At 49.4% G+C, this 12063-nt stretch overlaps 1 protein-coding gene across 3 annotated transcripts in view; it reads left to right on the forward strand.

Moving 5' to 3' along the window:
* The window catches only part of CF3H1orf53 (chromosome F3 C1orf53 homolog), a 107284-nt gene extending 103496 nt beyond the window's left edge, over nucleotides 1-3788 (forward strand). For all 3 annotated transcript variants that reach the window (XM_042976472.1, XM_042976473.1, XM_042976474.1), the window contains 2 exons: nucleotides 1818-1919; nucleotides 3430-3788. In XM_042976472.1, coding sequence (XP_042832406.1) covers nucleotides 1818-1919; nucleotides 3430-3501 — 174 coding nt within the window. In that variant the 3' untranslated portion in view covers nucleotides 3502-3788. The remainder of the gene's footprint in view (nucleotides 1-1817; nucleotides 1920-3429) is intronic.
* Nucleotides 3789-12063: the final 8275 nt, after the last annotated feature.

Raw genomic sequence — 12063 nt, forward strand, 5'->3', positions numbered from 1 at the left:
AAATATGGTAAATATAAGCAAAAGTTTCATCTTTTTTAGAGCAAACAGCAGTGGCATGTAAAGACAGGTTCAGTCAGCCTGGGAAAGGAAAAATTAGGAAATCCACATTTGTTTCATCAGTGTCAGGAGCACAAGTGAAATGAATGTCAAGGAGACCAGAAGTAAATACAATAACAGGTTTGTTTTTCTTTTTCAACAAATCAGAGCCCTACCCCCCCCCCCACCATGGTCCTTTTCCCACACCTCAAGGCGGATGGGTCTCTTTCTCCCTGTGCTGATCTGTATCACGGAACATCTTGTAAACTGTCAGCATTCTTGTCATATCCTTGTTGCCACCATTACCTGAGGCTTATCTACTGAGGACAGATCACGTTTGTGGGGGCAGCCGATAAGCTCACAGTTCCTCAGTCAATAGGGAAATCAGGAGAGTGGGCGCAAATGCAGGAGCAATCTGGTAGGCTTCTGGGTTGCTAGGTGATTGCCCTCAGAAGACTCCCAGAAACTATGAGAAGTGGAAAGAAGGCTGCTGACAGAGTTCCTGGTGTTTTTTGGCTTTTCTTCCAAGTCTTCAAACCCAGGTTTCATAAAGAAGTGAGGTCTTGACAATTGATCGTTCTAAAGTAGTTTACTGCTCCTGGTTTCGTGTAATCTGCCTCTGTGGTCCCAAGAGATCTGAGAGGCCCTGTAGACTGGCCTTGAGACTTGCTTGCTGGTTTCTTTGGTCCTGGTCTGGCTTTGCTGGAATGCCTTAGAGTAGACTTAGACTTGAACCCTAAGTCTTCTTGCTCTATGCCTTGTCTTTGAAGCACAGTTGGTTAAATTCTCAGCCAGATTAACTAGTCATTAAGGAAGACACTCAGAAGAAGTAACTTGTGGCACATACAAAAGTATGTTAGAAGACATTCAGGTGTCATACATAGTTTAATGAAAAGGTTCTATACATGAATGATGCAGTGTTACTTTGTGGTTAAATGGGTTATTATAAACAGCCCAAGAGAAGGTTCCTCTACAAAATCTCAAGGATAAATAATATCATCTCCATGGCCCAAATTCACAGGATAGGCCACATTATGTCCTTTGCCTTCATATCATGTACTTGGGACACTTTTTAAAAACTGAGTTCAAATGTCAGTAGAGTATGCTTCCTTGACGTCTGAAGTGGTGTAGTAAAAGTTGCTTTTGATCAACCTTGTGAAAGCAGTGCGTGTTAATATGTTAAAACAATACCTTTTTCACTTAAAAACAGAACTAACAACACTCCAAAAACAGAAAATAGTATAAAATGTGCAATGGAGTAACACATCATGAAGGTAAAGAAAAGTGTCCAATAATAGCAAGGTAATGCTTTTCTGTAAGGACTGTTGGTTTTGATTAGCACCTCTTCTGTAAGTTTAAATCATTATCCACATATTTTAAGTACTAAAATTGTAACTGCAACTTCTGAGTGAAAGTTCATTTTCAGCCTCTTAAGCTCTTAAAGTCATCTAAATCACCTGTTATTAAACTTGTTACCTAGAAACTGAATGAAAAATACCTGAGCAGTGGCTACATAGTCATTGGGTATAGAGGAGTTCTTGTTTTTCCATCAACTTCTCATTTTTCTCAAACTGTATATTTTCTCCTTATGTCACATAAAGTTGGATTGTATGTAATGTTGGAATGCATTCAGTCTTTAATTGCAAGTGCCACCAGAATTGCTGGGAAGAAGTTTAATATTGTTTAAAGAAAATCTTGCAGTATTTTATGAGTAGAAATTATGGTGAGGAGATATGGTGAATATTGAGATTAATGAATTGTTTCATTGCATTATTCTTCAGGCTGGCCAGCTAAACTACACGGATCCAGCCACTGGCTATCTGGTGCTTACACGGCTTGCCCACTTGCAGAGAGGCAAATGCTGCGGGTCTGCCTGCAGACACGTGAGTAGCAAATTCTCGCATTACACCAGCAGGTTTTCGGTGCTTCTGTAACTTCGTAAATACCTAGTATTTGAAAAACAAGTCAAGTGAAAAAAGCCTAATAGACCTGGAGGGCACTTTTCACAGGCAGCTTTAGCCAAGGACAAGGAAATCCTTAGGACCGACATAGGACCTTTAAAGTTAATGGAATTTTGTAACTTTTCATTGTGAGCATCAGTTCCTTGAGATGCTGTGATTTGAGATTCATGGGAGTTCGTTATTACAAGGAAACTTTTCATGAGGTTTCAAATAAGTCATATTCACTAGGCAAGGGCAAGGAGGGCAGGAAAAGAAATCCAGAATATTACAAACTAGATCCCAGACAACATTTTTGTCTTCATTATTAGCTGAATAAATAGAAATCTGATCAGCATTGTGAAGTGGGTTTCCTTTCAATGAGGGTGGTTTCCTTTCTTCCTTCCCTCCTTCCCTTTCTTTCTTTTATTCTTCTTCATTTCCTTCTCTCCCTCTCCCATTCTTTCTGTGGCTGTTTTCTACTCTATTTTCATAACCATGAAGATAGCTCTCCCAAACTTAGTGTTGTGTATCTCCTAAGACGTATATTTCAGTGAATATATCTCTGTGCTCACTGATTAAGGTGAACTAACTAATCCTTCCTTATGTTGAGCAAAAAAATAAATGGGATTGTGTGTGTCACCATAACTTTTAAAAAGCATATTAGTAATTGGGGCACCTGGGTGGCTCAGTCAGTTAAGCGTCCAACTTCTGCTCAGGTCATGATCTCACAGTTTGTGAGTTCGAGCCCATGATCTCACAGTTTGTGAGTTCGAGCCCCGCTTGGGGCACTGTGCTGACAGCTCAGAGCCTGGAGTCTGCTTCGGATTCTGTCTCCCTTTCTCTCTGCCTCCTCCCCCACTGTCACTCTCTCTGTCTCTGTCTCTCTCTCTCTCTTTCAAAGAAATATTTTTTAAAAATTTTAAAAAGCACATTAGTAAGGTAAATTGTTATAGCATTAAGATTATAAACAGGTAACAACCTCTATTTACAGACCATTTTGACTGTATGTTTTGGGGTAAGGAGGTATTATTTCCTTTAACTGACCAACTTTACAATGAAGGAATAAACATTAAATGCATGTATTAACTATAGCCAGTAATGAAAAATTAAGTCTTCCCATTTATGTGTGTTTCTACCTGTGCCATTAGCTGTTTCTAATCAAATGCATAAGAGCCTTGCATAAATTGAGGACCTGAGAATTTTCTAAGAGTGAGTTTTTGACAGTAAAATTCTTAAAGTTGGAAGGATGCCTTTAGGAAGTGATTCTTGGACCCTAATTAGGACCATTTGCCAGAGGTTGCCATTATTCTCCTCTTAGTCGGCAGGACCCAATAGATCAAATGATCTATATAACATTATTAGCAGCCTCTTTTTTTTCACTATTAGAAGTGTTACACTTTTTCAAGAAGCTTGTTAAATAATTCATTAATAGTTTGTTTTATTTCTTCTGCAGTGTCCATATGGTCAAGTCAATGTTAAGGATCCATCGAAAAGGAAGAAATTCAATTCATATTTTTATGTTTGACAACAATTTCTTCTCTGTTCTCCATCTTATTGAGCCTGTATTTAGAAAAAAAAAAAACAAAAAAAAACTCTAATCCGGAATTGCTATCTGTGCTGTTAGTCTTTGAGCACTAGTTTAATCATAAATACATATATTAAAAGAACATCAATAAAATGAAAAAGCTAGCAAATGTTTGTGTGTTTCTGAAGTGGCACATTGATAGTTATTTTCCTTTCTTTTTGCTTCATTATCAGACACATATGTTGAAGAAAGAAAATAATGACTGTTCCATTAAATAAATAGTAGCAATCGGGTCACCTTAGTAGCTCTCGATTTTTCTTATAGCCTCCGTTCTCCTACTGTTTTCTCCTCAGTGTTAGCAACCCAAGGGAGGTTGCTGGCAAATAGAAGGGTTTGAATACCGTCTTCATTTTATTTATATCTCGAGCTATAAGAAGATTGATATAATGCTATATTGTGCAGCATATGAGTGCCCAAGAAGTGCCATTCTGCATCAGGAAATGCTCTCATCTTCCATCTGTTCTCTCAATAAAAACTCTAAATCATTCTGACTTGAGGGTCAGGGCTGCTTAAGATGCCTCTGATTAGACCATTCTTTCTTCTCTCCCCCCACAGTTCCCTCCTCCATGTCTCATGGCACTTCCCAGGCAAATCTGTCTTAGGACATTGTATTAGCTCTATGCCCATTCCATTCACTGCAGTGACAGCTTGGGGTATCAGGACCCAACCTGGGTTAGGAGCTTGCAGGAACTATTGTTTCTACACTCTCTTCCCTGCTTCCCTCTGAGGACAATGGTCCCAGAAAGCCTTTTCCTTGCCAGTGGAAGCTGTTCAGTAAAATGAGGCTGCTGTGCATTGGAAGACTGGTTCTGCCCAGAGCTGGCCCTCAGCCTCTTCTCCCAACAGAATCCAAAAGGCTCTCGGGCATCTCAGGGGTCTTTCTTAGGCTCTGCCTATGGCCTGAATACGAGTTTTAGAGATCTGGAGCAACCAAGAGATTCTGGTGCCTTCTCACATCTTCGAGTCAAAGTAAAAGACATTCCAAACTGTAAAATAAGTGAAAAGGAAGCCCAGTAAAGTTCTGGTTTCCCCCCTTGATTGTGATTTATGCTGTTATTTTTACGTCAAATATTAAGCTGTTTTCCCAAAACGTTGGCATTTTAGTGCCCCAGTTTTGCTATTGCCCCCACTGTGGTGCCCTAAGTAACCCTGCCCGTGGGCCTTGTGAGGTGTTGGCAGCCTCTTGGGATGTAAAAAGTCAGTCTCTGTGGCCTGGTGTTGTCCTCTCTATAGAAATCATTTTGAGGAGGGGAATAGGAGAAGGAGGTAAGCATTACGATTGTGGAGGCAGTCAGGCTTTCCGGACAGGTTTATGGACTCCTGGGAGCCAATTTCCTTTCTATTCTCAGGTCAAGAAGCAACCGGATAGCTCAATGTTTTCCACTAGATTTGAAGATTACCAAGTCCACCTTCTGGGTGGGAGCTGGATGGTGCTTTCTTCAGCAGTCCCCAGAGGGAGAAGAGAAAGAAATGGAGCCTGAAAAGGTCATCTTTCTGAAGAAACAAGAGAAAGAGGAAAAGAAGTTCATTTTGAAAAGCACCGTGTAAGGCAGTGTTTTGAGAAAGCCCCTTGACAGACGGAAATAACTTATGGGATGTCTCCTTCCTAGAGGCAGCTCTTTCCTCCTCCCCGTGTTCTTCCTACCGTAGGAAACTGGCCCAAGAAAAAGGACTCCGATGTCCCTCAGGGATGATTGTCATGGGGGACTCTTTCTGGCAGAACTTCAAGCTTGTGGGCAACCAGGAAGGAGTAGCCGTTGGGGGGTGGGGGGCGCTCTTACTCTCTCCAGCATCTGGGGCCGGGTAGCCAAGGTCTGAAGTTCTCCGCTGTGGTTCTGAGGAGATGCTTGTGAACCACACGTCAGGGGTGGCGGCGGGCGCTGCTCCCACATTAAACACAATATGGCCACATAAATGGGCCTCACTGCAAGAGCTCCAAGCTATATTGTATTCACACATTGTAAAGTAAAAATTCAGGTTTCTTATTGGGTGTGTGTATACAAACACATGTGGATGCCGAGAAATAGAAACTTCCCAGTTTAAGTCAACCCTGGCACTGCTCCACTTTCATGGTTTCTGGAGACTCCTATCATAAGTCACCATAAGTCAAGGGGAATTAATTTCTAGATTGTTTCCAACATAGAAAGACCCGCTGGAACCCGGGGAACTGGGGAATCTTCTTGTGGGGTTTACCTTGGTGGAGGATGGGCATAAATTCCCTGAAGCAGGGGGACCTCCTTTCTCTAGGGCCCTGTCCTGGTAGTTTTCACTGCAGGTGAATTGCAATGCATACTTCGCTCTCTTCAGAAGTCTGGCTAGCCCATTTGATTTTGCAGGGCAAGGAAGAGAATGCCCCCCCTTTTTTTTCAAATGAAACTTGGGGTTCCCACACCTGGTGTGTTTGGAAAAGAAGGGTCCACCAGAAGGGGAGATAGATGCTGCTGGGCCCTGGGCCGATCTTTGTTCCACCGCAATGCCCTTTATCCAAGGCATTTGCAAAGTCTGTTCCTGCATGTGCTTTTCCACTGCCAGAAAGCAGCCGGGTTTAAATTAATCTCCAGACAAAGCTAGGGAAGCCGGCTTACTACCAGGCGAATGGCATTTAGTGTGCTGCCTTCCTCTGAGCACTTAGAGACCTCACAGTCTGTGGCCAGCCCAGAAGGAACCTCCCTCTCCACTCCATACCAACACCTGCCATTTCATCCTCTGTATCTTCCACCAAAGGCTTGAGTTTCTGGACGTCTGCTCTGTGGGGGAAGATTTAAAAGTCGGTGCTATTTTTCACTACCCTGCAACAATTAAAAGGTACTTCCGGGTGCCAAAACTCTCCTCTGCCCTCAAAAAAAAAAAAAAAAAAAAAAAGTGAGATGTTTAAGTGTGTGTGCGCGTGCGTGTAGTGGGGAGGGGATTGTCAACACCCTCTTGCACACCTTTGTGGAGAACTTGGTTTGAGAAAAGGTTGGAGAGCAGCCCTCAGCTGTCTCTACTTAGGGGTTAAGTCGTTCCTGGACGCCCAGCCTACCCCGGGGGCCCTGCTGTGTGTGGGCGCCCCAGCGCTGAACTGACCCTCCTCCCTACAAACGGTTTCAAGATTGGGTTCATGTCGCAAAATCTCCAGACACACGACCCCCCTTTTTTGAGACTAAAGGTGTAAAACAGTGTAAACCTGGGAAACATGGGCTCTCGAGGGATTGGGAGATTCATGATGACCCACATCTTGCCACTCAAAATTTGTACCAAAGCGTGAGCTCCGGTGTGCGCTTCAGTGAGCGCGCACCTAGTGATGTGTGTGTGTGTGTGTGTGTGTGTGTGTGTGTGTGTGTGTGTGTAGAGTGAATGCTTCCCCCCCCCCCAAATATCTAAAACGGTTCGTGACCCCAAAGAGGATAAAAACCCTCTGCTTTGAACAGGAATGAATGAAAGCACCTAAGCGTTTCTGGTCGGTATCGCCAACCATCCATCCATTCGCTGGCCTCGCCGGGAGCATAGAAGCTAAACTTGAGAGGCTCGTCTCCTCCCTGGCTGAGAAAACGGACCGAAATAAGGCGGGGGGTGGGGGTGGGGGTCTGGAGGAGACAGAGAGAGAGAGAGAGAGAGAGAGAGAGAGAGAGAGAGAGAGAGAGAGAGAGAGAGAGAGAGAGCGCCAAGGGGACCAAGATGGGAAGGGAAACGTCGCGGGCGAGGGGAACTTAAAGGTAAAGTAGTGGAACTAGTCGCCGGTGGGACTGGCCCCCGAAGCCAAGTGTTTGAGTGGAACCAGGGTCTCTGTCCTGGGTGCTCTGCGCCACATTCCGGGATTTGGGACGGAAAGGGAAAGCCAGCGGGCTTGGATTCGTGCCTCCGGCTGGATCCCTTACCACCCCTAAGCCGTGTGGCGGAGCTTGCGGGTCTGGTGAAGAGGTGGCCCCCCCCTCCCGCCCCGCACAGCCTCAGGCGCCCCCATCCCACACTAGTTTCTCAGGCGGCTGATGCGAGCGCGGGCGCCCCGGCCCTCGGCGCCCTCAGCCCACGCACCGCGCAGGATCCGCGCCGGTGGCACCGCGGGGAGGGGCGGGGGAGGGAGGGCCGCTCAGGCTCCCGGACCCCGCAGCCCCGAGCCGCCAATCTCGCTGCTCGCACGCCCTTCCCGCACCCGCGCAGGAGCCTCCCAGCAGCCCCCCGCCCCCCCGTCGCCGACTGCGAGGAGCGCACTGGGTGGGGGAGTGAGTAAATAATTGGCCAGAGGCCCGGCTTCCCGGTTCTCGCTCTGCTTCCCCGAGGCCCGACTGCGCCCGGGGCCGCTGGGGCGACGCAGCCCCCTCGGGAACCTGACACCAGGTAACCTGGCCCCCGCCCCGTCCCGGGTCTGGGAGTCTGTCTGTGACCCCGAGAATGCTCATCCCCCAAGGTTTGAGTCGGTTTTCTCCCGGTTAATCGCCATCCGCACCTCCTAGCCGGGGCCGGTGGGAGAGACACCTCCAGCCCCCGCGCTGACCCGACTGGGAATGCCGCTGTGGTGCGCCGAGTGCACCTCAAAGTGCTGGGTCCCCGGCGCCCAGCCCGGGAGCGCCGAGAGTGAAGAAGGACCGGGAGGGGAAGGCGGGGATGCGGCGGGGGAGCAATCAATGGCTTAGCCCGGCTTCCCGCAGGAGCTACCGCCCATTCACGGTCTATGCAGGCACCAGCTGGCGGCAGCATCTTTTAGGTACGAGCTCCAGGAAGGCAAAGGCCTGCTGGGGGGCCGGGAGCCCAGGGCGCGCCGCGGGACCCCAGCACCCCCGCTGCGCCCAAGCCTCAAGATGCTCTGGGCTTTATGAGGCTCAGTTACAGCCGAGTCCTCCATTAACACCTCCCCTGATTATTGAGAGGCTGGAAGGGCTGAACGCAGCCTCAGAGCGCGTCTCCGCGCACCAGCCCGCGTCTTTGCCCTCTGCCCACCCCTTCCTCCTCCTCCCGATTTGGAAGCATAAACTGAAAATAAAAGACAGGTGGAAGGAGCTGCGGGTCAGAGGTGAGGGATTCGGGTCAATTCCGAGAGAGACAGACAGACAGAGAGCGCGAGCGAGCTTGATTTCCACCCAACGGGTTATTTATTTGGATTAGCAGAGGAACCCTCTGCCAAGACCTGGGGACCAGCCCGCACCTCTGGCCGCAGCCTACCGCCCTCCCTCGCCGAGGATCAGGTTCTTGGGGGGAAACGTCTGGACCTCAAGGTAAGATCCCCACGGGGGTTGTCTCCCAGGAGCAGTTCTCCGGCCTGGGTGTGCGCCCGGACGGCAGGGCGCCCCAGGAGCGTCCCGAGCACTAGCGGAGGCAGGCCGGGCTTCACTCGTAGCCGCCCGACGCCCGAGGTCGCGGCGGGAGGAGCGGTTCCCACGCACCATCCCAGCGGGGTGGTAGACTGCGCCCAGGGCCCCGGGCCGCACCGCCCGGCTGACGCGCGGCTTTTCTCTGCCAATGCAGCCACCATTACAGCGTGATCAACTCCTTTGGCTCTAAGAATGCTGAACGGCACCACTCTAGAGGCAGGTGAGTTATACACCAGTTTCCTTCTCGTGTCCTCTGCCCTTTCTCTTGGGCTGCTGTGCACATCGGTGAGTGTGTGTGTTGTGTGCGCGCACACGCGTGTGAGCGCCTTCACTGGGTGTAAGAAAGAGGTGTGTGTGTGTGTGTGTGTGTGTGTGTGTGTGTTAGAAATTAAACCACGTTTAGAAGACTCTAAAACGTAGTCTCGTTCAGTCTCCTGCCAAGATTCCTGAAAGCTGCGTTTCCCTCCTTTTGCCTTTTTTTTTTTTTTTTTGAATGTCTTTGACTTTTTTGAGGATGGAGAGGGGGACGTGGAGGTCACGGTGGTGCTGAGCCGCGAGTTATCCGTGGCGGCGAGAGGGATGCGCCCTCGACCCTCCCCGATGCTGCTGGGGGCGTCTCCCCACCGGAAAGGATGGGGGGTCAGGGCTGACACCGCTGCTCACCTGTGTAAAGCTTAACTGGAAACTGGCTTCCCGGACATTTTTTGTTCAATGCAAACCCGCGCACCGGTTCCGGCGCGCGACCTCAGAGGCCGTGGTGCGGGACATCTTCCTTTATTCCTCGGGCGGCTGAGGGCCAGCGGCGCGGCAAATGTCAGGTAAAAGGGCTTCAGATTTCGGACGTGGCATCCGTCCACCCCCCCCCCCCGGAAAAGAAGCCAGGGGCCACGGAGGAAGGAGATTTGAACTGAGCGAACGATGGGCAGGTGGCTTTGAGGGTGCCGACGAGGTGCGTGGTTCAGAGAGCGCAGAGGGGCAGGGCTGTGGGGCTCTAATGGCGCGTAGCTGGGGCGCGGCCCTGGGTCTCCCCTCGGCGCAGGAGGACTCCCCCCGGCCCAGCTCCGCTCAGCCCACTCCCATCTGTCTGGAGGGAGGCCCTCCTAGCAGGGCTGAGTCAGAGATGCTCCCGTGCTGCAGCGCCCGTCTGGACCTGTTTGAACGTAGAGATTCCCTATGCGCACCGACTAGAAAAGGCCCGGTGGCTCGAGGACATCCGCTGACCCTCCGCCCAGCGCAGCCAGGGTGACAGCACTGAGTGAGCGGTGCCTAACCCCAGATGACGTTGATTTCCCCGGGCCCTGGGACGCTCTCAACAGTGCCAAAAGCCAGACACTGCTTCCAGAGCTGCACCTTTCAGACCAAGGGGGCTCTTCAAACAGTTCAACTGGGTCAGGAGGAAAGGTGACCTCTGCCTTTTTAAGGGCAAACCCGGGGCACAGGATCTTGGCCTCCAAGATTCAGATATAAAGAGAACTTGAGTTGCCTATCTTATCAAGAGATGGGTCTGCTGGGGTTTTCTCTCTCTGGTTGCTCCCAGGGCAGAGCAATGCATTCCCTTTATTTCCTGTCTCTTGCTCTCTGAGGAGTTTTTCTAGGCAGGTGTCTGGGACAAAGTTGCCACTTTCGTGGAGATTCCAGGACCCTGAACCCTTCGTCCCTACTCCTCTGCCCTGCTAGAGACCAAACGCCCGCTCTTCTGAAAGCTGCAACAGTAGCCAGATGGATGGATCCTGGAGCACTGAAAAGAGTGAACTGCGTGTGCCCAATTGTGAGGAAGGCTGCACCTGGCCAGGGTTCTGCCCCACTGCTCCAAATACAGCTTTGAGTTCAGAGAGGAGAGTTGACATCCTATTATGGGCCCCAGGTGGGGGGAGCCCACTGCACCTGTCCCATTTAGATAGGCGGAGCCCCAGGAAATGAACCAGGGAACACTCCGACTTTTATAGAGCACTCTTGGGCTATTCTGAGGGACGACTGGCTCCAGTCCCTCCTCACCATAGGTGAAAGAAGTCTGAGCTACAAAGATGCTCTCCTTAAAGTGCTTGCTGTCCTTTGTGAATAAGGGGTAGTAAGGGGGGCCCTCTTAGGTATCTTTCAAGGGCTCCAAGACAAAAAGGATACACCCAGTTCTTGGAGCATTTCCTCCCCCCTCCCCCCCCACCGTGGGCTTCTTCTTCAAGGAAATGTGAGAGGAGGCAGAGCTGGGTGGATGGGGAGTAATTTCTGCAGGATTAAAAAGGACCTCCCAAACTCCAGCAGCACCCCCTGCCCCACCCCTAGCTTTCTAAAAACTTCCTACATTGGCTGCGAAGGAAGACTCCTGGCAGTTGGCTTCTTTATGGGAAGTAGCAACTCCCACCGGGTGTAGGAACTTATAACCTGAGTTTATAAGAAAAAGCAGGCATAGCTGGGATCCAGCCCCAAAGACTATTGTAGAAGGGAGTCTGCCCTGCCAGTACCTGATAGATGATTAACAAATACTTGTGGAAAAGAAGAATGAATGGATGGGTGGATGGATGTGTGGATGGTTTACATCATTTCTGTGATTGGCTTCCTTGGAGACTTCACCGAACTCTGGCTTTTTCTTGCAGTTGTTGGTTAAACTTTCCCTTCAAAGAGTCTCTAAAGTTTCATCTCTTGCAAGAATAGGGTGGTATTCTTGGGTTCTTCGTTTTTGCTGACCCGGACCAAAATCGAATAACAGCCAAGCCAAATTCCAAACACCCCCATTTGGTAGGTGGTGATGGGGGGGGGGGAGAGCGGCAGTTTAATCCAGAAACTAGACAAAGTCAGTCCCTGGATTGAGGTCCCAAATTTACTTTTTCCTTGGAGCTTCCTTGGGTTAACTAACCAACTTTCTTCTCAGAAACCCCTCCTCTTTCTTCTTCTCCTCCTCCTCCTTGGGGTCTGAGTCCATTTAGCTGTTGACTTGTGGGAAGGCAATCTGCCCCTTTGTGAGAGGACCTGCTGTCTCTGAAAGGGTTGCTGGTCCCAGCCCCTCCTTGGGGCCCTTCATTTGTGCACGTGGGTTTGAAAAGCTCATTGATTTCCATCCAAAGGGGCTAATTACATTACTTACAGTAAATAGCAGCCCTGCTGTCCAGTAGGGCTGCCAAAGTGGGGGGGGGGGGAGGTCTCCAGCTTAGTTCACTTGATTGGCTTCATTTTTGTGTGAAATTGTGTTTTATGAGCTGTATTCTGGCACCCGGAGGAC

The sequence above is a fragment of the Panthera tigris genome, chromosome F3 (genome assembly GCF_018350195.1).
Source record: "Panthera tigris isolate Pti1 chromosome F3, P.tigris_Pti1_mat1.1, whole genome shotgun sequence".
Classification (NCBI taxonomy): domain Eukaryota; kingdom Metazoa; phylum Chordata; class Mammalia; order Carnivora; family Felidae; genus Panthera; species Panthera tigris.